The sequence below is a fragment of the Pleurodeles waltl genome, chromosome 7 (genome assembly GCF_031143425.1).
Source record: "Pleurodeles waltl isolate 20211129_DDA chromosome 7, aPleWal1.hap1.20221129, whole genome shotgun sequence".
Lineage (NCBI taxonomy): Eukaryota > Metazoa > Chordata > Amphibia > Caudata > Salamandridae > Pleurodeles > Pleurodeles waltl.
The window spans coordinates 504,883,675-504,909,975 of record NC_090446.1 but is presented as its reverse complement, the minus strand read 5'-3'; the positions used below and the strand labels follow the sequence as shown (position 1 = coordinate 504,909,975).

Below are 26,301 nucleotides of genomic sequence, written 5' to 3'. Positions count from 1 at the left end.
GCATCCATGCATTACCTCATCGCCCGTTTGCTTCTAACTTTGTCTCTGATTTTTGCTTTTGTGCAGTCTGAATTCCTTTTGGATTTTCAACCAAAAGACCTTGTTTGGCTCTTTTAGCTTCCCAGTGTCAGGGACAATGTGATGCCTTGCGTATGTTCTTGATAAATCTTCATCTGCAATAAAAAGCTTTCAGGTTTGTACCAACCTTGTGCACAATATCCAACTGAATTAATTTTCTTTTTCATCTCTTGCCATCCCCTAAGAGCTGAGGCCAGTGGTCAAGGTGGGGAAAGAGGAATTGCATAAGAGAAAACAGAGACAAAAGACTCCATACTCTGCCTCATCGATTTTGGGATCAAGGGTGTCTGTGGACAGTAGGCGATCTCTACAAGATGAAGAGATGCCTTTAGAACTAGTTCCAACACTGAATATAATTTGTAATTCTAAAGTGATATACCTTAGCAATATCTCTGTATAACCAATGTTCTATGTTTTGGTAGGTAATTGGAATTTCCTAAAAGTTAAACAAAGGAACATGAATATCTTGCTCAATGAATATACACTTAGATATCTCATTATGTTTACAATAACTACTTCAAGCTATGTCACTATATGCCTTTTTGTGGAAGATTAAAAAGAATTGGAAAGTAAGGAACATCATTAACATGCTGTTATTCACTACACTTTTACACTTTCCAATGTATACAGACTGGAAATCTGTTACCTTATACACTATGCTCAAATGTGTGTGTGTATATATATATATATATATATATATATATATATACTCTGTCAGGGCTCATAGTATAACATACAACGCCAGTCTTTAGAGATCAATCAAGTGCACAGTAAATAATTCAAAGTTTGTTTTTAAATCAGACATGACTTCATGATACGTCTTTTTAAGACAAGCCAATATCCATGTAGCTATATCCAATGGCAACAACATTGTAGCATAATTGCCTAGCAAGGACGCCAAGCATCACAACAAAAGTTATACCTGAAAATGCAAGATGGTTGTCGTCTGTCTAAAAACACGAGAGTTTGTGGACCACGGAGAAACTTAGTCGACTGGTGGCGCTCTCCCATGCAGTGTGTTCCCAGTCTGCATGCAACCTGAATCCAATCAGTGCCCACAATTTTGTTATGACTGCCATCCCTTGCTTTGCTGACAGATGGCCTTAGGTTACTGCTTCCTTGCACACAAGACAAATGGCACCTCCAGCCCCTGAGGAGCTACAAGTTGCCAAGAAGGATTTTTTGTCCTTGTGACTTTAAACTCCTAGTTGTAATCTCTTAAGAGGACACTTAACACCTTTCACATGTACTTTTAGGTGCAGAGTGGCATCATGGCTACTGGGATGAGTTGCCTTTTCTCTGAGCAATCAAGAAGAAAACTCGACAGACCTTAACACCATATGGTCTTCAATATGTTACCACCTCTTCTGGGTATTGTTTTCACCAAACTGACTTAAAACAAACAATTATCTGTGAATGCAACAAAGTGGTGGAAAAACCTTGACCTTAAATCATCATTCTGAATAATTGATTAATGTTCATTTATCTGGATCATACTTTTTATGTTTGCTCTGTGTATATCTTCCTGCAGGGCATTAGACAGAATAAATATGATCGCATGTTTCAAATGTTGCAAATGTTCTGACTGTGATATGTTCTCTGGTGTTTTAGTATGGAACCTTTAATGACTGCATTACAGTCTACACACACTAAAAAGGTGTATGTGCCAGTCCTCATTTGGGGAAACTACCTTGAATTGCAACCATAATGGAATCAAATCCAAAATGGGATGCAGATTCAAAGCAATATCGCTTATGTACCTTAAAGCACATGTGTGAAACTGTGTGTGCAAAACAAATTAAAATAACAAATACCAGTGATGATAAATGACAGAACTCCGCACTAGTGCTGCTCAATAAATACTTATTACCCTAGGACCTGTAGAAAGGTTCTTAACAGAAGGTTAGAAGGGGAGTTCTCCAAAAGGTGACCATAGCGTTTTCTTCGCCTGGTGTGTCCTGGACTTGTGTTGGCTGCTCAACCATCATTATACGTAGCCTAACAACTACTACATCAAGAACTCTCGGCTTTTATCCCAGTGAGTGGTGGAACTTGCATTTGGGATGTCATGAAGTTGCAGGATTCACAACCCTATTTTGAGAAATTAGCTTGTTGGTTGACTGGGGTATAAACCTTTGTCAAACAGCAACCACACACTCAGTCAGGGTAGATGTCAGGCAAACTCTAAAGTAACCTGTGCTTACCCTCTGGTATCTTGGCACAGAGCAGTCAGGCTTAATTTAGAGGCAATGTGTAAAGTATTTGTGCAACACTTCTGTTAGACCTGGCAGCTTTTTGGCATGTCTCCCCTGTCTTTTTGCCTTCTGACCTCCTGGTTTTGGACTCTGTTTTTGCTTATTTATTGTCTCTGCGAACTTTGCCACTGCTAATCAGTGCTAAAGTGCAAGTGCTCCCCATCTAAATTGTACTAGGGATTGGTTTATCCATAATTGGCATGTTTGATTTACTGGTAAGTCCCTGGTAAAGTGCACCAGAGGTGCCAAGGGCCTGTAAATCAAATGCTGCTAGTGGGCCTGCAGCACTGGTTATGTCACCTGCAATAGTAGCCATGTAACATGGCTCAGACCTGCCACTGCAGTGTCTGTGTGCACAGTTTTAAACTGCCAATTCAACTTGGCAAGTGGGTACACTTGCCAGGCCTAAACCTTCCCTTTTACTATATGTAAGGCACCCCTAAGGTAGGCCCTAGGTAGCCCCATGGGCAGGGTGCAGTGTATGTTTAAGGTAGGACATATACTAGTGTGTTGTATATGTCCAAACAGTGAAATACTGCCAAATTCGTTTTTCACTGTGTAAGGCCTATCTCTGTCATAGGTTAACATGGGGGCTGCCTTTAAATATCCTTAAAGCGCAGATTCCCTTTTGAGAGCAGATAAAAATATGGAGTTTGGGGTTTCTGAACTCACAATTTAAAAATACATCTTTTAGTGAAGTTGGTTTTTGAATTGTCTGTTTGAAAATGCTACTTTTAGAAAGTAGGCATTTTCTTGCTTATACCATCCTGTTTGTGGATTGTCTGTCTGGGTCAGTTTGACAGTTGGGCTTTTTTGCACCTCTCTAGACAGTGACACAAAAGGGGGCGGAGTGTAGCGTGCATATCCTGATGAGCCATCTGAGCTAGAGGGGAGGGAGGAGTGGTCGTTCACACCTGAAAGGACTGTGCCTGCCCTCAAACAATGCGGTCTCTGACCCCCTGGTGTGCGTCTGGGGCCTGGCCTGGACAAGGAAGTATCTTGCAAACACTTGAGATTTTGCTTTTAAGTTTTGCCAACTTCAAAGGCAGAAATGGGTATAAGAAGACCCAAAACCCCAGACTTTTAGAATCTTTCTGGAATCAAGAGGAACCTCTGCCCAGGAGAAGAGCTGAAGAGCTGGAGGAGGAGTACTGTCCCTTTGCTGTGTTGCTTTGCTGGACTGGCCTGCAGTTGCTGCTTCTGCCTGAAAAGAGTGGAAAAGGTGAACTTTGCTGTGTGTCCTGCTTGAGATAATTCTCCAAGGGCTTGGAATAGAGCTTGCCTCCTATTGGAAGTCTCAGGGACACCAAAGACTTCAGTTTCCTCGACCTGCAGCACTGGAAACTGTGTGTCTTGTGCTGTTCAAGAGGAGAAACCGCTGCGACGCCGCTGGCCTGTACTGTGTCCTGCCAACGCCACACGGAGTCGCATTGCCCCGCTTCGCATTGCGACCCTGGTCTCCCCGATGCCGTCATCGGATGACTTCACCGAGCCGCTGCTCGCACCACGACCTGTGGGCCCTGCACTCCGGCATCGCCTGCTCACACCGCAGCCTGGGCATCCCCGCCGCCGCCGCTCCTGCTGACACAGGCGGTGGCATCATCGACTACTGTGTCGTCACCAGGCATCCTGCCTGCACTGTGGCCTGTGGACACTACTCTTGAGGGTCACAAAGCACTGTTCCGTCCCGCACCGCTGGCTTTGGCCTACCGACAACAGCACTTCACCAACGAAGCCGCTGCTGCCTGCACCGGGACCTGTGGACACTGCATGTCGCACCGCCCCACTTCACACTGCAGCCCTGGTCTCACCGACGCCGCTGGATGCCGTCACTGACCCGCTGCCTCCACGGTGCATCGTCCCACGTTGCACCGCAGCCCCGACGCCATCCACACCGGTGCAACTGACTTCATTAGCCTGGAGTTCGATCCGCAATGCGTGTGACCTCAAGGGCCCGACGACTCCTGCACCGACTCCGGAACCGACACCGCATTGTCAGCGACTCCGCTCTCTGGGGCTCACCGCTAGGATCACGATGCCCTGCAAATCCAAGGTACTGTTTGTGGGTCTTCCCGACACAGTAGCTGGCACGCAACGGCGGGCAGCCTGAACTATTGGTTTTGTTGATCATAATGCCGTGAAAGCCCCAGGAGGAGCTATCGACTTCAGGGAACTGTATTTTTGAGTAAATCTTGCAGAATTCATATGTTTATTACTGTATGTTGGATTTTTATTGTATTTGGTCTTTTTTTATATAGATAAATATTGGCTATTTTTCTAAAACTTGTGTGGTGTCCGTTTGTAGTGTTTTCACTTATTACTATGTGTTATGTGCAAATGCTTTACACATTGCTCCTATGATAAGCCTGACTGCTTGTGTCAAGCTACCAAGGGGGTGAGCAGGGGTTATCTGAGCGGGTACCTCCCTTATCCTGAATAGAGTGAGGGTCCCTACTTGGACAGGGTGCAAACCGACTGCCAACTAGAAACCCCCTTTCTAACAACTTCAAACAGTAAAAACACCACACAAAAAGATTCCACACTTGGAAAAATAGATCTGAATGTAATAAATAAAACCAGACTAAAATGACAAAAATCCAATAAGCAGAAATTGAGTTATGATTTTTTAAAGAATAAACTGGACAACAGAGCTCAAAAACAAAAAGCACCAACCGGGTATATCTGGTTGCACCAGGCCAGGACAGAGTCAAAAGTTCAGGCCGACAGTGATGTAGCGTGGGCCAGTTACAAGGACACAGTTAGGCCCGCTGAACAAGCTACTTTAAATCCTGGTTGCGGAGCATTGTATGGGACCGAAACAAAGATGCTTCCTGCAGCCGGGGCGATGTATCCGTCCCAAGATACAGCAAAGCTGCGGTGTGAGATTCTGATGCATCAGTGTCAAGGATCCTGTTGATGGGACTTGCGATGTGAAGACAGATGTTGAGGATGTGTAGCGTAGCTGAGGCGATGCGTTGGTTCCGATACATGCAGTAGTGGTGATGCAAAGGTTGGTTGCTGTTATTGAGGCTGCCATAGGCGAGCGATATGAAGAGCTTGCACCAGGCAAAGTGTTGTGCAGTAGCATTTACGATGGTGATGCACCGGTTCCAAGATGTAGGGATGCAAGTCTGTTGCGCTGGTTCCGACTCCCTCAGTAGTGATGATGTGTTGGTTCTCTTATATGTAACAGCGGTAATGCGTTAGTTCTGCTCCTGCAGCAGAAGATGCATTGATTACGCTGGCGCAAGCACCTTAGGCCCACTTCCAAGGGTCCAGGACTGAGGTAGCATCACTTAGCAGGGCAGACTCACTGATGGTAGAGTCCAAGTTGAGGTCAGGGTGGTTGGAAGTCTTTTAAGTCCCTGAGGCTTCAGATCAGGAGGCCAGCCTACTAACCCTTTGATTCATTGTGACTTATATGCGTAAAAAGGGAAGGTTTGGGCCTGGCAAAATGGTTACTTTGCCACATCGACATGGAAGAGTAAAACAGCACATACAGGCTCTGCAATGACAGACCTGAGACATGATTAAAGGGCTACTTAAGTGGGTGGCACAATTAGTGCTGCAGGCCCACAAGTAGCAATTAGTTTACCGGCACTGGGCACATGTACTGCACTTTACTGGGGACATATTAGTAAATTAAATATGCCAACTGGTGACAAGCCAATCTTACCCTGTTTAAGGCAGAGAGCACATGCACTTTAGTGGTGATTAGTAGTGGTAAAGTGTACAGTCTTAAAGCCAGTAAAAACGAGGTCAGAAAAGTGGAGGAGGTAAGCAAAAAGGAGGGGGAAAGACCATTCTAAGGCTGCGTGGTCTAATACATATGTATTTCAGTCCAGTATTACGTTGCAGTAGCAAGAAGACAGACTTAAATTAGCTGGGTGAAATGACTCAAAAGGTTGCTGGCATGAAAGAGAGACTATTTAGCTTTGCAGTGCAACACAATCAAGCGCAGAATACCTCATTAACAATCAAATGCCCAAGACAGATTCCTACTCTCCAAATAGGCCCCCATGACCATCTTAACTTGTGTCAACTTGATGGGGCCATATTTGACAGTCGCCCTTCTCTAGGAAATGTTGATTGCTCTAGGATGATTCCCCTGTTCCATAAAACTAGCTGCAGCAGTTTGTATCATATAGCTTCTTGATATTTTCTCAAGTATGTCCCTGTTCTATTGCTACGACCTGATGGTTTCTTTGAATTGCTGCTTTTCCCATGTGCCATATCTCTTCTGGTGGAAGCTAATGCTACACTAACTGATGTATGTCACCCATATCACAATACAAATCCACTGAGCAATCTACAGGTAAAACCCAAACCTCACATTTTCCACATAGCGCATTATGCACCTGGTCCCAAGGAGTCTAGTTTCCTATGCTTGTGAAGTTTTTGTTGACAGCTGACTGTTCTCCAGGCCATGTCTTCAGAGGCTCATTTCTTGTTATGTATGCCCATGGTGAAATAGTAACACTAACGCCCAGCAATACTACTTGAAGGTAGTGTCAAGATGTTTACATGTTAGAATTCAGACTCAGAGGGGCAACATGTGCTTTCTCCTTTCTTCAAGCTCGCTAACAACCATATACTGACAGTATGTTGGTTACAATTAGTCCCAGGTAAAGGGGATGGGGCAGTAGAGAGAAACAGAGGCACTTGATCTCATCACGCTGCCTGGTTGCATAGCTAGTGACTGCGAGAGCTGCAATGTTTGTTAGCTGCTGAAACACCTAGCCAGAAAGCCAGTGATGTGCAGGGATACAGAGAGGTTCTCTACAACCTACAGTACTTTGTTTTTGGGTGGTAAGTCAAAATGTAAGGTCAAGGCGCCATTTTGCCATTTCCAGTTGGTGTTCCATTTGAGTGGGTCAGTCCATTTGATATTCCCCCCACCTCAAACTTGGCTCTAGCAACAAGTACATTTTAGTTGTGAGTGGGTCATGCCACCAGGTAGTGTTGAATTTGAGATGGTAGTAGCAGGTATGGCCTATGACACTCCTATTTGGGCACTGGGACTTATTTTTCATCAGCAGAGTTTAATCCAGAACAAGATAGGTCAGAAAATAGGGAAGAAAAAGAGGAAAACAGTGACAAAGGGAGAAAGCTGGATGACAAGGATCATGCAAGAATGTGATAAAGAGGCTGAAAGTGTAGGGTTGTTGATGAAAGATGCATGAGGTGCAATTAAGCCTTAGCAGCTTTGGAAATCAGCAGTGATGGTGACAGGATTCTGAGAAAAACGTCAGGGACAAGCACTTATTCTTTTTCAAATTAAAAACTGCCAAAAGGCATCCGGAGGAGATACCTCTGAGGAGCAGGACTTCAAAGGTGGTAGCTTGGGTGACATAGGGATATTTTATAAGGGCTGGATGTCATACTGTGGTGATTTCCACCGATTTCATCTCATAAGTGAGAGATAGGTGAGAGATGTAGGAGCCAGGTGGTGTGGCCAATACACAGTGCTTAATTTGTGCTTGTTGTAACCGGTGCTAAGCACCGGCACTTATTTCTGAGGGCCGGCGCTTAGTTTTCTGTCTCAAGCATTTGCTGCCAGCAAAAGATACGAGGGAAAGACGGAGGAAGAGAAAAACGAAAAAGCGTCGGAAAAGGGAAAAGCAGGAAGCTGACAGAGTGAGGTGAAGGGGCAGAGAGTGGCTATAAATGGACTGAAGAGGCCCGGGATGGCTTCAGGATTACGCTGCTTCAGTATTATGTGCTCGCACTTTTAATTGCAGCAGCTGCGTGTTTAAGAGGAGAACTTTGAGCACCAGCACCTTTTTATTTACAAATTAAACACTGCCAATACATCTCCATGGGATGCTAGCTACAAACCTATAGGTTGGTGACAAGAGTCAAGTTTCAATAAGACTCCTAAAATGACAAGTCAAGTTTCAATAAGACTCTTAAAACTTAAAAGCATGATGGACCTATCCTATTCATGAGGAAATTCGCCTGTTGTGTCTTTAATTTATATTCCCTAAGAGAAATTTCCAATGTGTGGTTCCCTCATATTTGTCAGAGACGAGTTGGAAGGAACTTTTCAGTCAGAATCTTAATCAGAAGAAATTATATTTTTTCTAAATGAATATACCATAAAAGTACAGTAAAAAAGTAATAAGTTAAAATACAATTAATATCCAAAAGTGTCTTTCACAATGCATTATAAAAACAATTCATAAAAATCACTTGCTTTGCTACTCCCCGCTTCATGTCGTCCAAATAACAATATTACATATTTGAATTTGATTCAAGAGAAATGGGAGGAGGGCAAAACCTCAACTAAGGGTTCGCTGTATGCTCGTGCCTATCTGGTTATCACTTTCAAATATCCAAAATGTGCTAAAGGGAATGCCCCTAAGCCACCTCACCGCAGATAGTAACTCCAAGAGGGGTAAGCACCGAGCTTGGCCAGCCTTATGACCCGTGTTAACGACATAGTGTGATAATCGTCGGAGCCCAAGACCCTGTTCTGACACATATGGACGAGGAAACAAATACCAGAAGCCTCTGTCCTGTGATGTGAGAAAAGCTAAGAAGGGCCGCCGGGGGTCAACTGTCTAAGGTGCTGCTAGTGAAAGGCAATAAATGAATAGGTATTAAAAAAGCAGTCATCTCTCATCAGAATGCAAATCTGAGGAAATGAATAAGGTGCATAGTCGAGAACTGGCCCTCCCCTGTGTGAAATCCCGACCCTGAGGCAGGGCAATGTAAACATAACAAGAAGAGGTGCACCTCTGCAGAGTGGGCCAACATGGAGCTACAGCATCATAATATCATCTGATCGTTAGGGGGCCCTGGGGTAACGCCCCCTTTAATCCCTGGGACCTCCTAATCTTTGTAACCAGTCTAAGGTGGGTATAGACAGTCATAATGTTATCAGAAGCGAAGTATTGGAGGAGATCTAGTGCCTGTGTGAATGTCTTGAAGAAAATTAATTCAGAAGAGCTGTAATAGTGCAAGATCTGGGTTTAGAATACAATCTATTGAAGAACATTATATGCAAAGTGATTTGTGGTGAGTTTGAATCGCAAGGGTAGGGAACATGATTCAGATCCCAATTATTACAATGTGGGACGTCCACGAGCCGAAGGAACAAGCAGAGCTGGAACCATGGCAGGAAGAAGTTCTGATGTTGCTGTGCATTGAGTAGCAAGTATGGCAGGGCACCATCAAAGGGGCCTGGTGAAATCTAGGATATAACAGAGGGCATGTTTCTAACTTTACCCCACCTTGCTGCCCAACACTTTGTGCGGCACAAGTCTCTCAATGACCTCTTTCTGAGGGAGAAAAGGGAAGAGGGATTTTCATACAGCTCTGGATTAGATATGCTAGACCAGAGCTGCTCTCCCTCAGCTAAGGGATATCAAGGCCGCGGTCCAATATCAGGGAATCTTCGATGATCTCTCTGTTTAATACCAAAGCCTCATTGTTGCAAACTTTCTGCTAAAACATAAGACGGCGGGTCCATATTTTATCCTCTGATGAGATTAACCCCAGCTCATTAAGACTAATAAGAGGCAGTGCATTGGGGGTAGGAAAAGCAGGCGACAGGCAAACCTATTTTCAGTACTCTGAAGCCCAGTTACTTTGCTAAAGCCCGAGACCTTGGCTCCATAGCCTGTTACACTAAGGCATCTGGCCAGCTAGATTGCTAACTGGATGAAATGGTCTCCTTCCTAGATGTACGGCAAAACGAAATCGGGCATTAATACCCCGTGCAGATTCACTGATTCTGATTTCTGGTGCCAAGATCCAGAGTTATTAAAGGTCAGACACAGATAGTTGAATTTTCTCACGGTTTGGATGGGGTTAGAATGCAAATAAATCTTGGTTTAGCTGCATGTTTAGAACTGCAGGACGTAACAAAGGTCTTGCTGATGATCACGCGTCCCACCCTAGGTAATTTACTTACTCTGGGACTCGTTTTAGGCCAATTAATCTTTTGACCCTGATTGGAGACACCTTAAGATGAGATAACTAATCAGCACATCAATCAATAGGTCAATAACTTCATCAATATTCACCATAGCAAATTAATCAAATTAGTCAATGATATTAATAAGAATCAAAACTCACCATGACCTTTCAGCCATGAATAACCACACGAAATTTAGTAAGATTTATTAGATTTATTCCCTATTAATTACACTCTACTAGCAAGTTTATTAGTCTCAAAACCAGGAAACACATCAATAATGTCACAATGTGGCAACTCGGGTAAGATTTAAGCAAAGCAAAGATCACAAACATTGGAACAAAGCACAGCGTCAACATTAATCAACTTTAGCAGAGTATCATTAGCGCCTTTATTCAACACAGCAAAGATTCAGTCATTTGCCTATTTGCACCCAATATTAGTAAACTCCTTGACTAACCTCTAATTAGCATCAGCATGTTGGGCTTCATGCAAAACAATTTAGTAACACAAATTTGGAAAACATCTAACTATGGTCTCTGTCAAAAGCAGTTGGTACCTAGAAATGAAAGGCAAACAGACAATTACAATTTCATCATTATATAGTTACCCTCCGTAATGGGTCACCATACAGAGCCAGTCTTCATCCTCAGGACATCTGTCGATTCACCATCAGCCAGGATAGAACAGCAAAGTCTCAGCAAATGGGGCAGAAAGTTCTTCTCTCTTAAGGATGAGAAGTAAAGGTTGGGTAAAAAGATGGTTCAAAGTAAGAAAAAGTCTCACAAAGTAAGGATTTAAGATTAGCGGCAAGGTAATGGCTTCAACGAGCGGCAAAGGATGGCAAAAGCGTGTCTGATTTCTCCTTGTGACATGTCATTATATTAATCCGTCAAAGAAACCCTTAATTTCCAATTGGGCAAAATCTGGCGCGCCACTATCTCTGTCCAATGGTTGAGTGGTCACCTTACTAGAATTTTCACCTAAGACAGTTCTCATGCAGTTCATTGGCTCCTGTAATTTACGTCTTCATCAGGTGAGATGGGAGGTAAGAAAAGTTACACGCACTGCTTCAGTCAGTAGCTCCATTGTCTTTACCAGTTCAGACAACCTTGTACCTGTTGCGAATTACACTGTTGCATTCAGCAAGAATGTCTCCTTGAGCAAGTCGGGTCTCATGAGAAAGAATTTACTATGGTTACACACACATATCCAGCTTCTGGAAAAGTACAGCTACTCGTCCTTAGGAAGACAGCATATTACACGTTAGATAAACACAATTAATATGAGATCAGGCAGCTAGGCCCAGACTCTTGCTAACTAAGGCCTAGTGTCTAAATTAGCAAATCCTTACTACATGATTCATAAAGCTGGTATAAATTCACACATTAGTACATCATTAATTCGTCATTAGTCAAATTCATTAAATCAACGTATACGTTGGTGGCCACTCCCCGTGGGCACATTTCACATGCGTACCTTAAAAACATATTAATGCGTTTTCTATGCGGCTTCATTGTTCCTTAGTTTGCAAGCAGCTCATGTTAATTTTTATTATAAAAGCTGCATTCCAACAATCCCTCCTCTGATGACTCTTGTCATCACACAAATCCTTTCTTTAACAACCTTGTCACTTCTTTATCTCTTTCATCTCTTTCTTCCTTTGTTTTGCTTTTTCGTATTTTGCTCTGAACATTTTCTCCCTTTTCTTTTCTTCCCTCCTCGCATTGTTTTGCTAATTTTGCGTGATAACCATAGTCCAAATAAACAAGCCAGAATAATCACTATTCCCTGTATCAATTTTCCCAATATCCCATGCCAAATACTACTAAACCAACTCCCTACATGAGCAAGTCCTTTTCCAACCTTTTCCCAAACTCCTGGTTCCTTCAATTCTTTCAATTCTTCACTATCTCTTGTTAGGTTAGTAAGCATACTTCTAATCTCATTACTATCGTCAGGTATGTAGGCACAGCAGTGACGCTCATTAAGCATCTTACCGACTCCGCCACTTTTCGTTAAAAGAATGTCTAAAGCAAGCCTGTTTTGAAGAGTCATAGCCCTCTCGGCAGCCAGTTCAGTATCCATCAGGAGTATAGCCCCTGTGAAGTTTGTCAACATGTTATCCACAATAGTAGACAACTTTAGACTCTTTATAGAGTTTAAGACAACCCCTGCTGAAGGAATTATTGCTCCAAATATGTCTCCTACTACACCGGCAGCAGTTTCTCTCTTTTGTCTAGCACGAAGTAATTCAGTCACTATTTGGAATTTCTTTAAATCCTCTAGCTGGTAAATCTTTGGTCAAACTATCCCCAAGTAACATGTCCCATACAAACCCTTTGGAAGACGGTAATAAGCATTAAGTCCACAAATATAGTAAACCCCTGGGATCGCTTGATCCATTCCATTTAGCATGAAGGTCCATTTATTTTGAAACAAAAACATGCTTACACTCACTCGTTCCCTCAAATACATTGTCATAATATGACTTCGTCCGTGTTATGCAAAGCCTACCTACATGTTTCGCATCTAAAGCTAACTTCCCTTGTTCCCTAATCCCATTGTAATTAACATTATTGAGAAATGATCGTTGCTACAAGCCTTTTTCTAATTTCCCTTTTAAAACCCTCCTATCTTCAGTGTGATCTAGAAAGCTTTTCTCTACGGGTGTAAGCAAGCATGTCAAATTATTGCGGTGTGCAAATGATGTACTAATCCCTACCCTAGGTTCAAAGAACCCTTTAATCAATTTTATGGCATAATATTTAGCTACACTATTCAGATCTTCTATGATAGGCACATAAGAGAATACAAGGTCATAGTTAGAGTAAAAATATTGCACTTCTTCTTGGTTATAAAAACGCGTTAGTAGCAGACTACAACTAATCCCATAGGTTAGTGGCAAACTGTGATATGTAACTCCCTCTTGGACTGAAAGAGCAATTTGTGTACACATGTAACAAGCCTCTGCATCTATAGTGTCAACATACTCACTCAGCAAGTGATAGAAAACGTTAGTAGACAGCTCCCCTTTTGCATTAGTTTTGTCATGCAGATACTTCGTGTCTTGTTCAAACTTCTCCCAAGGTGTTAGTGTAGCAGTCTCAGAAACTGTAGCATTGTTAGCTTCATTCTTATCCACCAGTCGCATCTCAACAAACAAAGCTGTAATGAATATCACGCACACAACACCCAAAGCAACACCCAAATATTTGCAACGCCTACTCCCCTCACTATCATCTCCCGTATTAGGCATGATCTTTAAAGAATCAGAAAGTGAAGTACTACAAATGTAAACGACAATCAACAGAGGATGGCTAAAAACTATTTATTTTTTCTACAGCAAGGCTAAGCAAAGTCTGTCTTTAGCAAGTATTTACAGCTTCCTCATTCACTCTCAGGACCTTTGTCAATTCAGTTAGCAGCTTTCTCACAATCCGTTTTCAAAAGTCAATTCAGGGTAATAGCGACACATCCGGTATCAGTCTCTGTTTTCAAGTTTCTTTAATTCAATTTCAGCTTAACACAGTCTCTTTATCTCGTGGTTGAACTCAGGTACCATAGTATTGAGCTGGAACTTCTCAATCAAAGCAAAATGCTAGGAACTCTTGTTGCCACTCGGCTGAAGTTGCATATGCCCATTCAGGACCTGCGTATCTTCTATTTGCTATTCTCTTTCTCTTCAACTTGCGGTCCCCTTCTAATATTCCTTCGCTCAGGTCTTCTTTCCTTGTTGTATCTACTTCCTCCTCAATTGTTTCATCAATGACCACTTTTCCTTTTGCTACTTGCGACTCTGGCCACTTACCTCCTTTCAGTGTCCCTTTATTGTTCGGCCTTTCTGGTTGCTGTTCAATGCCCTCCTCTGTGTTATGGTGTTTTCTCACGGTTTGGATGGGGTTAGAATGCAAATAAATCTTGGTTTAGCTGCATGTTTAGAACTGCAGGACGTAACAAAGGTCTTGCTGATGATCACGCGTCCCACCCTAGGTAATTTACTTACTCTGGGACTCGTTTTAGGCCAATGAATCTTTTGACCCTGATTGGAGACACCTTAAGATGAGATAACTAATCAGCACATCAATCAATAGGTCAATAACTTTTTCAATATTCACCATAGCAAATTAATCAAATTAGTCAATGATATTAATAAGAATCAAAACTCACCATGACCTTTCAGCCATGAATAACCACATGAAATTTAGCAAGATTTATAAGATTTATTCCCTATTAATTACACTCTACTAGCAAGTTTATTAGTCTCAAAACCAGGAAACACATCAATAATGTCACAATGTGGCAACTCAGGTAAGATTTAAGCAAAGCAAAGATCACAAACATTAGAACAAAGCACGGCGTCAACATGAATCAACTTTAGCAGAGTATCATTAGCGCCTTTATTCAACACAGCAAAGATTCAGTCATTTGTCTCTTTGCACCCAATATTAGTGAACTCCTTGACTAACCTCTAATTAGCATCAGCATGTTGGGCTTCATGCAAAACTATTTAGTAACACAAATTTGGAAAACATCTAACTATGGTCTCTGTCAAAAGCAGTTGGTACCTAGAAAGGAAAGGCAAACAGACAATAACAATTTCATCATTATGTAGCTACCCTCCATAATGGGTCAGCATACAGAGTCAGTCTTCATCCTCAGGACATCTGTCGATTCACCATCAGCCAGGATAGAACAGCAAAGTCTCAGCAAACAGGGCAGCAATTTCTTCCCTCTTAAGGAGGAGAAGTAAAGGTTGGGGTAAAAAGATGGTTCAACGTAAGAAAAAGTCTCACAAAGTAAGGATTTAAGATTAGCGGCAAGGTAATGGCTTCACGGAACGGCAAAGGATGGCAAAAGCGTGTCTGATTTCTCCTTGTGACATGTCATTATATTAATCTGTCGAACAAACCCTTAATTTCCAATTGTGCAAAATCTGTCGCACCACTATCTCTGTCCAATGGTTGAGTGGTCACCTTACTAGAATTTTCACCTAAGACAGTTCTCATGCAGTTCATTGGCTCCTGTAATTTAGGTCTTCATCAGGTGAGATGGGAGGTAAGAAAAGTTACACGCATGGCTTCAGTCAGTAGCTCCATTGTCTTTACCAGTTCAGGTGACCTTGTACCAGTTGCAAATTGCACTCTTGCATTCAGCAAGAATGTCTCCTTGAGCAAGTCGTGTCTCATGAGAAAGAATATACTATGGACAGAGACACACACACACACACACACCACACACACACACACACACACACACACACACACACACACACACACACACACACACACACACACACACACCCCCCCCCCCCCCCCAAAACTAAGGCCTAGTGTTCAAATGAGCAAATCCTTACTACATGATTCATAAAGCTGGTATAAATTCACACATTAGTACATCATTAATTCGTCATTTGTCAAATTCATTAAATCAACGTATACATTGGTGGGCACATTTCAAATGCGAACATTAAGAACATATTAATGGGTTTTCTATGTGGCTTCATTGTTCCTTAGTTTGCAAGCAGCTCATGTTAATTTTGAATATAAAAGCTACACTTCAACACTGATGTTAACTTTAAGATCCAGCCCCTCCATGAAGGCTGAAAAACGTTCTAAAAGGCAGCGCTAGAGGGTGCACCCCATAAGGACAGCGGTAGTAAGGTGCTGTCTGATCTGGGGCACGTCCCTGCACTTTGAACCAAATACCTCTCCAGATGGTTGATGTATAGTGTCAAGAGGAAAGGTGCGAGAACGCAACCTTGCATTAGCCCCCTGCGAACAGAAGACTTTGAGCATTCCCCTTCCATGCCGAAACTCACTGAGGTACTGGAGTCCCAATATATCTCCATGTTGCGGTTTGTTATGGGCCTGTCCACGCCGAGGAACTTTTCAGTCACCTCAAAAGGATGTGTTGGACTGAGCTATTGGTTATGAAGCTGATTGCACAATATATGAATCAGGTGACAAAAAACCTTCAGGCCAGCCAAACCTGATGGAGTGGTATGACCAGAAAACGATGCTGACCTAACACCAGCAGGATCAGTAGATGTTGGTTTTGAAGCTCATTTGACCCAGAGCTTTAGAAGATAAGTCATTTGGGCCATCCAAAAATTGCTGTTGGTTTCTTTGGTCAACTACTTGGTGGACACAGATGCCTGTGTGTAAGACAAGCCTGTGATGTAATGGTGTATGACAGCCACATTGGCTTCAGCCACAGTTGCAGGAATATTTCCTGCTGGATGTCGATTACTTCCAGGCTTTTGAGGGAAGTGTACAGTTTGGTACAGCATGCACTGCAACGTAATGTGAGTTGCTTTTTGTGAATTTGTCTGCCTTACAAGTTGTTGGGATGAAGGCACTGGTATCAGGACTTCACAAGTGGGACAGGCGAGGCCATCTACCCCAGTGCAACGTACTCATGCTGCAACATGTTTAGAGATTTAAAAAACACACAAAACAATCTTACTAATGATGAGGCTGCTAGCACAGATGATTTGACTAGATGGTTATATATGCTTCTCTGTTGTTTTTCAGATTTCGCTATATTGTATATATTTGTAAACTTTCAAATGTCGACCTGTACCCATGAGAACTACTCACAGTGCCTGACAAGCTGCTCTCCCTAAACCAACTCACTTACATCTAATCTTAAACCTCGTGCAAGAAGGTCAATTGTAAAAGGTTTTTATTTTTTGCACGAATGGTTTAATCTCTTTTACGTTTGGTTTGAGGACCGAAGAGCTATCTGGAAGTGAAAGCACCCTCAAAGGATAAGTGCGTCTGGAACCGCAACTGTGTTTGGGCGTTAGTTTGGGCGTACATTTTAGGGTATCATCCTTTCACGGTCATTGGTGATTTACAGGTCGGCTCCTCGTTTTTTGTAGCAGTCTGCTCACTCCTCTTTCGCAGCTTATTTTGCCTCGGGGTAGAAGACGATTCCTGTTAAAAATGCACCCATTTTGCGGCATTTTCGGCATCACCGATGAAGGGTGTAGATGTTTACAGGGCTGCTCAGAGGGCGTGGAGAGCCCTCGCCCTGGGTAAAGGATGGGTGTGTTGCTATTTAGGTGGAACGTTTCGGAGCGGTGTGCTTGCTCTCTGCCCGGGGCGGCGCTGGCATCACCGTGGATTGTATAAATGGTTTCTGCTCCAGATTTGGCCCTGCTAGTGTGCGTCGGTTCCGGGAAGATGTGGAGCCTCCTGTCCAGACTCCTGGTCCTCTGTGCCGTCGGTGAGTCGCGCGCGTGCGCACTACGGCCAGCCTGGGGACTGCGTTGTTGCTTTTTCTGCCGCCTGCTTGAGGGCTCTAATATCTGTAGCATGTGCTCTGTGCACTGCAAGCTGGCCAACGCTGGATGGCTGCTTTATGCATGGACTCTGTAACTTGCGGACGTCCCGGGTCTCTGCTAGGGTTGCCATATTTCCAAACGAAGAATACCGGCCATATTCTTTCGTTTTAACAGGTTACAAAGTCCCAGACATGAAACTAAATAGGATTGTAAGCAAAATCATATGTATTCAATGGTAACTTGACTTTTCTGCCTTTGTTTACTTTAAGTATTAGTCAAGCAGAACATGCTTAAACGTGCCTTCTACTTATAGTTGCTGTGAACAGATAAGGGCTATACATACCGGCTGTAGGTGATTTTGCTTATTTTTCTACGGTTGGGACGTTACAGTTCGGAAGGTGTCGGCATAAAACCGGCCAGGTGGCAACCCCAGTTTCTGCAGACCTCTCTGTATACTGATAAAATAGCTCTTGTTTTTATGGGTTCCAGCATGTGCAAACTGTCCACAGGACTAGATAGCACTGGTAAGCTTAGGCTCTGTGTGACTTACAGCCTGTGTCTCTTCAAAGATATCTACACAATAATAAATAGCTCTGGTTTTCATGGGTCCGAGCATGTGCAAGTTCACCACAAGATCTCTCTGGTGATAACAGGATAGATGTACCTTGATGGATAGTTATAGCTGTAGCTTGATGGCTAGCTCTCCGGAGCCCTGATTGTGTAACCCTATTGGGTTCTGAAAACCATTGGCTTATCTGCAAGTTGAAACTCTGCTGCTGAAGCCTGTCCGTACAAACTGTGCACATGGACCGATAGCCCTGATGTTCAAAGTTCTGTGTGAACTGAGGAGCAAAACTGAGCAGCCCATCTACACTGACAGATGACTGTAGTGTTCATGGCCTCCAGGTATGGCCACATGGGAGTAGCAGCGTCGTCCCACCCAAAAAAATGTACCCTCAAACGGAAAAATAAAATGGTAATAAACTTTGTTTATTAACATTTAGTTTATTACCATTTTATTTTTTAGCACCCTGTCCTTAACCGAGTGTCAGGACGGCCCAGATCAATTGCTGCCGAGTGGCAGCAGGGAGCTGTGCGCTTGTTTAAAGTGCAGATGTCCCTTCCGTCAGCCATCTTACGACAGCCCGCCTGATATGCGCACTTTAGACATCTCTAACCCAGCAGAGAAAGCACAGGCCTCCAGCGCTATGGTGCGCACCAAGAGAGGCCGCTCCTACCAATCCTGACGCTGGTTACATGCTGGTTACCAGCATGAAACCAGCGTTGGGATTGGCATTGTGCAGTTTGCTGGGTCATGTGATCAGCGCGTGTCGGAGGTTCAGGAGAGGAGAGAAGATTGTCGTCAGGTAAATGCTTTTTACATTTTTTATTCTTATGGTATCCCCCTTCCTGCCCTCATTGTAAATACAAGGCAGCCACCACTGTGTGGCCAGTGAAATTATGTGATTCTGATTTTGCAGCATTTTCTGCATAAATATGTATTTGTCACGTAATCCACGATCAACTGCATAATTTGCATGATTTTACCAAAAAATGGTTTCTAGGCGAAACGGATCAAAAGTTACCAAAGCACGCTTAGAGGAAACCCGAGGTGGAATAAAATATAACCCGAAAACCAAGTTACTTTTTTGATTTGAGGTGTGCCCCTTTCAGTTGAGAAATGGGTTTCCAAAAATTAAAACAAATATTCATAATCCTATTGAACCGCACTTGATATATTCTCAATGTCTATGCTGCACGCTGAGACAGACACCACTTAGGAAATATGTTTCAAGTGTTGGAGCTACGAGCTCTTTAAAAAAACAAAAAAATCCTTAGTACGTTCCAAGCTGAAACTGCCACCTAAAGTGTTCGTGAGAATGGAGTATGGTGGACTTTCTGAAAGAAAAATCTATTCTTTGAGTTTAGGTATTTTTATTTGTGATAGTATTGCCTGTATGTTGCCCTAGCTATCTATGTAACACACAGTTGTTAATTTTTTAAGAACAAAATAGTGCAGGGAACCAAAGTTTGTGTTAGGCACTCACTGCCAAATGCTGGAAACTAAAGACTAGTTATCCTTGATTACACCCTAGAGCTCATTCTTCTACCACCCTACACTTTCTGTCTCTTATCTCACTCTGGAAGGTTCTTTTTCATCCCTCCTACCTCCTTTGCCACTGTTTTCCTGTCTCTCTCATCCTCAGCCTCCTCGTTCCCTCTTTTCTGCCTTTCTCTCTCTTGTTCTGGGTCGAAGGTTATTGATGAAAAATAAATCGTGGTCCCCTAAAGTGAGCGTGGTATCCACCACCTGTAACCACTTGAAAACTAAGTAGGCGCTTTAATGTACACCTTTTTCTCTAACAATCTGCCCGTATTTTTTACTGTTACTTACTGGTGGTGCCCTCGCAACCAGTTTTGTGCAGGATATATGATAGTTTAAAAAAAAACAAAAAAAGATTTTAAATTATTATTTTATTCTTCGGCATTGTCTGATACGCCCATATTCCTCAAGCATCCCCCATCCTTTCTCATGCCCCTTTCCTTCTCCATGGCTACTTTCTCTTTTTCCTGCACATCTTACATCTAGCACTTTCCCTCTCCTCTGCATCCCTCTTTCTCTTCCAGTTACCTCTTTGTTCTCTCCTTGCACTTTTCCACTGTCATCTTTACCTCTTTCCTCCCTACTACACCACTCACATATGTGCTGGCCACCCGCCTGAGTACCTCTTTCCTGACACAAGACGGGGAGCCTCAGTGCAAGGTTTTTGAGAGCCCCAGGCAAAGAGGGCATTTGAGGTTGTTTGTTGCAGTCTGTCAACTTTTGATGCCACTTGCGGTAGCACCCTAAGGCTACTCCCTACAATGGCCTTAATGTATTGTTTGCACTGGCCCACTCTGCCACAGTGACACGTAGCTCACAAGTGGGACCACAAAGTCCCCACCCCAATCCTAACCCATAGCAGCATTGTCCTAGCAGACCTTGGACCCAGAAACCACTGTGCTGGTATTACCTACACCCTCCCTTCCAAAGGGAACAGACTGTTAATGTAGACATGCACAGCTTGGCTGATAGGGGTACATGAAATGTCTGTAGGGCGTGAACAAAGCAAAGGATCTGTTGACCCCCACATGGGCGTTTCTGACTGCTTGGAGACTGGCCTCTCATCAGTAAGCTGGAAAGGGTTTCATTCACATGAGTCCTCCCTGTAGGGCAACGTGGTTTTACATGAGGTTACTGGTATGATTGGGTTTAAGAAATGCGATACAATTTGAGTCTCAAAACCGGGGACCTTACAGAGGCCAAATGAGATGAAAACGTTTGAGAGCCTTGATGATTATGGACTGGCAGATACACAAACGTTTTGATACCTGCAACTCAGACATGCTCTACCAAAGAACTAATGAATGCTCATGAGTGCCCCCTTTGAAACTTCTTTCAGGTAATTTAGCAGTGCCCTCTAATAGGACCATTTCAGAAGATGGTTCCACAGCAGTCGGCTGCAGTATGGGGTAGTTCTCTAGATTGTTACTCTAGCATTGCGCTATGGGGCATATAAGTGAATCCGCACCCTTAAAGTATGAAAGAGTGTCTTATGTCATAGAAGTAAATGTGGTGGGAAAGGATGTGGCAAAAAGGTGAAGTACACAGAGTCTGTCCAGACAGTTGATGCATGGCGCAGAAATGTATATTGTAGTATGTTGACTTATTGAGTGGTCTGCAAGAGCAGGGGGTGCGCCCTAGAGTTTGAGAAAATATGGATTAAAAGGAGAAAATCCAGAATTTGGAATGATCTGACATGATTTACTTATCGAATATTGATGGAGCAGGATATGTTGGGCCCCAATATGCTTACATGAACTATATATACAGGACGCATGCCAGATATCCAGTGATTTCCTCAATCTCTGCACAGTGGAAGGGAAATATTAGTGGAAAGTGTGTTGGCACAGTGTGTGTAAGACGGTAGGGAAATAATAACACAACATTTTCCACTCACCAAAACAATATCACACTGAAGTTTTAACCAACATGACTTTGCCTGCTGTTTTCCTTGTATAAGGCTAGGCTTACATTGTCAAAGGCAAATCTGCCAGTCAAGAAACCTACAGAATATTGGACAAAATAATCCGATTTTAAAATTCACACAGTAAGAACATTGCCTAAATTTACATGTATGAATTGCGCAGACTTGAAGTAGGGAGGATGACGAATAATTGCGTTTTCAGGTGTTTCTGAATCTAGAGTACAAATAATTTGGTGTGATTTAATTCTTATAAAGAAATTTCCGTTCGAGACTGGAAAAATCTTCCCTGGCTCAACAGGGTAAAAGCTTCTATTTTCCCCTTCATAATATGTTTATTGGCCCGGATCGCATTATTAAATGCAACCATATTGTGGAATTTTAACGAAGGCTGTAAATAATCTGATCTCATGTAAGGTTACGAATTTATTAAAACCAACCTGCTATATGCGCCCTGTTACGATGATTTGAAGGTCATGAAAAACATGATAGAGCATCCTGAACGTGCTTAGAGACACTCTGGTCAAATGTCTCCCTAGGTCATAGGATTGTCTCACCTCGGCTCTCCTTTAATCCTTTGATGCCTTTCTTGCCACCAGTGCCATGCCTACTGTCTTCAAAGCAGATCTGGTGATCCTGTTACTTTTCTATTTAGCCAGTGCTTAAGGCTGCTTCACCAGCCAGCTATCATCCAGATATCCTTCTGGCAGCGGTTGCCAAAATCCTCAAAGCAGCTGTAACCGAACAACTGTGCTCATTTCTAGAAACCAAAGAACTGCTGGACGAATGTCAGGCATAGGGAAGTACTGACTAAGCTGTGCTGGCAGTAGAGGACACCTTGTGCCTGGTGGTTGACAACAGTAATGCAAATGCCCCAACAGTACTCGATCTGTCAGTGGCGTTTGATACCATTTATCATGAAACACTTACCAGTCAACTGCTCTTTGTATAAAAAACAAAGTCCTTGACTGTTTCACTTCCTTCCTAGGTGGGAGAACCCAAGTGTCTTCAGGACAATATTCACCTCCGTCCAGTTTCTGGTCTTCCACAGGGATCTGCCATGTCTCCCTATTTGTGACCACTGGCAGCAATTGTGCACTCCATAGGTCTCAATGTATATATTTATGCTGATAACACTCAACTCCTCCTTAGACTTAGAGTATGATTTAGAATTTCACAGACATTACTGAGTCTGTCAGGATGGCAGAAGGCTTTACCTCTTCCATCCTGACAGACTTCTGCCGGTTAGATTTCGAAGTGACTGCCTGCCCAGGTGTTATCTCTGCACATTGAAAGGAACTGCCATCACAGTGGTTCGATGCAATGTACAAAAGGTTTGGTGGATGTCAGTCTTCGGTTTTGATGCCTTTCACAAAACGTTTTCAACATTTTTGTATTTCAGAAACAAACTACGAGAGCGGTATTTTATTTCTGGAAAAAACAATGACCTCTAACACACTCTGGGAGTTTTCTCCCAGGTCATGGGAATGATTGTTTTTCCTGTCCCTCACTGCAGGTTTTTCCTGGTGGTAACTGACAAAAAAGGCAACCAAATCTGGTCAATCCACTTTGGCCTCTGCTCCTTCCTGTTACCAGTGTAAATAGTTTGGGATTTTAAATCAATGCTTCCCTTCAGGACCATAACCAAGTGTCCGCGGTCATCTCTTCCTGTATATTTCATTTGAGACTTCTTCATCCTTTGCTTCCCTTTCTCTCCTGTGAGCTAAATAGTTCTGCTGTCATAGGTTCCAGACTGGACTATTGTAAAAGCTTTGATAGCATTGAATTTGGAATAAAGACCATGGGCCAGATGTAGGAAACGATTTGCGACTCGCAAACGGCAAAAAATGCTGTTTGCGAGTCGCAAATCGCAGTTTCCTATGCAGAAATGCATTTTGCGATTCGGGACCGACTCGCAAAATGCATTTCCGAATCGCAAATAGGAAGGGGTGTTCCCTTCCTATTTGCGATTCGCAATGGTATGCAATACCATTTGCGACCGCATATGCGGTCGCAAATGGTGTCGCAGTTACCATCCACTTGAAGTGGATGGTAACCCACTCGCAAATTGGAAGGGGTCCCCATGGGACCCCTTCCCCTTTGTGAATGGACCACAAATCATTTTTTCAGGGCAGGTAGTGGTCCAAGGGACCACTACCTGCCCTGAAAAAATACCGAAACTAAAGGTTTAGTTTTTTTTTTTTTAAGTGCAGCTCGTTTTCCTTTAAGGAAAACGGGCTACACTTAAAAAAAAAAAAAAAACTGCTTTATTTAAAAGCAGTCACGAACATGGAGGTCTGCTGACTACAGCAGGCCTCCATGTTTGCGAGTGCCCATAGTCGCTATGGGGTCGCAAAATGCGACCCACCTCATTATTGTTAATGAGGTGGGTCTTTGCGACCCCATAGCGACTCGCAGACGGTGTCTGAGACACCGTTCTGCATTGCAAATTGCGACTTGCAATTTGCGAGTCGGAAGGACTGGCAAATTGCAAGTCGCAATTTGCAAGTTTGCTACATCTGGCCCCATGTTGCTTACCAGCCTAGACCTCATAGAGAATGGTCTAGTGAAGTATGTACATGAATGCAATGAACCAACCAACAATGTAGTTGCTTAGGTAAATCATTAGAAAAATCTCATGGATAAACTGGAAGAACTTTCGAATATGGGGCATAAACAGAGATGTACTTAATTCCACCCTAGAAAGGCACATACAGTCCCTTTTTGGACCCATAGTTCAGATCCTTGAGGACAGTGAGATCATCCTACCTTGCATTCACCAATTATTCTCAGCTTTTCAACAATTCAAGAAACTTGCCTCAACAGCTTGACCAGAGTCCATTTTTTCAGAATAAAGCAAAATATTCTTGCTGCAGCCAGAAAATTTGATACAATCACATTAAAGGTGATTCTGTTGCTTTGTTTCAAGATGCACCATCATCAACTTACCAAAGTGTACATATTTGAAAAACAATTACAGCCATCCTGTGGCAGGAGAAGATACCCCACAGATAGAGCTTTTTGTTTAGATTGTCCTTCTCCTAAAGTACCAAATATAATTCAGTTTGGCATGAGGCAAAAGAGGCCTTGAAAATTGGTGACCAGGTGGTGTTAATGTATTGGTTGAAGCACCACAGAGCGTTGACATGAGGGCTGAATAAGAGAAAAAAAGAGGCGAGGTACCTGCAACACTGACAAGAGAAGAGAAAGACTCTTGTTTGAAATTGTCTGTAGAGGAATGAGTACAGTACACAGTTTCCCTGTCTCCCTAGCACCTCCATGTTGTAGTGGTTCTTGCCCTTAGCTGAATGCTTCTCATTTTCTTTTCACTTAAAGCATGGAAAGACAATGTCTGCTTTGCATCATATGTGCAAGCCTGTTCTCTGGCTCAGCAGACTACACTTATTTTGTTTTTATTCACTTGGTGCATATTTTCATGTCATAGTGGTCCTGTGGGTGCGAGGTCCAGGTCATCTCGCAATGCTGTCCATCCTTTGTTGGTCAGCTTTGTTACAATTATGCTGTATGTGTTTTATTGTTGTATGTTTGACAATCTACATTTGTATTACCTAACCTCATTGCCGCTAAATGATGTTATGTTTGCCCTTCATTTTTTGAATAAGGTGTTACAGAGCACTAGTCACTCTTGAGACTTTAGAGGACTATTAATTACATGGGCATTGACCACCAATGTATTGTGAAGTTAATCATGCACAACATAGTTCGTACTCTTCACTTTAAGAAATGGGTGCATCACACAAGCTCCTGTGCTATGTTTTGGCTAATGAATGTTTACAATTTGAGACTACCTTGAATGATCTAACAAAAGTCACAGTCTTAATTCACAGTTGAAAAAAAAAGAGCTTTATCTTCAAGGAAATCGATGTTGCGCTATTTCAGGAGACCCCTTTGGTGATATTGTATACCCCATGTTTTATGCTCCTATTGGTACTAGTCACAATTTCACTCTTCCAGCTCAAAGATGATGAAGGGGGTTGCAGTTATGATTTCATGCGGCATGCTTCTTAATTAAACACCAGATATGCTAAAAAATGAGACAGAATTCTAAGCTTTAATGCAGCACTGTGCTTGTTGCCTATTATAATATTTTCCATTCACTGTCCTAATGAAGGACAGGATGTGTAATATACACACACCTGTTTCTGGTAATAAACAATTTCATGAGGGGTAATCTTGTTATGGGGAACTTTAACTCTATCTTGCATCTCAGCAGTGACTTCTATAGCCCGGCCTGGTTACCAGCATGTCTCACCTTCCCTCACTCATGAAATAGTTGACATGGAGTTAATTGGTATATCAAGAATTCAACCCTTGGGGAAAATACATTTTACCATATTTTTCCAGAGCTCACAGAACACACCCCAGAATTGATTATTTTTATAAACAGAACAGTGGTGCTCTTTGTTCTATTAACTGCCATAGGCTGACAGATCCAGTTGGATCATGCACCTGTTTGGTTGACCCTTGATACTCCACCCCACAGTAGCCCCATTCCTAAGCCCTCGTTTATTAACAAGATCATTTTTAGGCACCCATCCTTGTGAGCCCCTACCAAAGAAACTTTAGAGCATTACTTTGAAGAACATGAAAGCAGTGAGGTAACATAGGATATTATCTGGGATGCAAAGGCAGTTTTGAGCGGGGGCCTAATATCACATACAACAATATTTATGAAATTAGGCAGCAGAAAGCAGACCTTAAATCTCAGCT

General features: G+C 42.8%; 1 protein-coding gene across 1 annotated transcript in view; it reads left to right on the top strand.

The window, feature by feature from the left end:
* The first annotated feature begins 17,386 nt into the window (after positions 1-17,386).
* The window catches only part of LOC138304273 (serine protease 53-like), a 194,662-nt gene continuing 185,747 nt past the window's right edge, over positions 17,387-26,301 (top strand). The window contains exon 1 of the mRNA XM_069244197.1: positions 17,387-17,487. Within this exon, the coding sequence (XP_069100298.1) occupies positions 17,394-17,487 (94 nt within the window). The 5' untranslated portion in view covers positions 17,387-17,393. The remainder of the gene's footprint in view (positions 17,488-26,301) is intronic.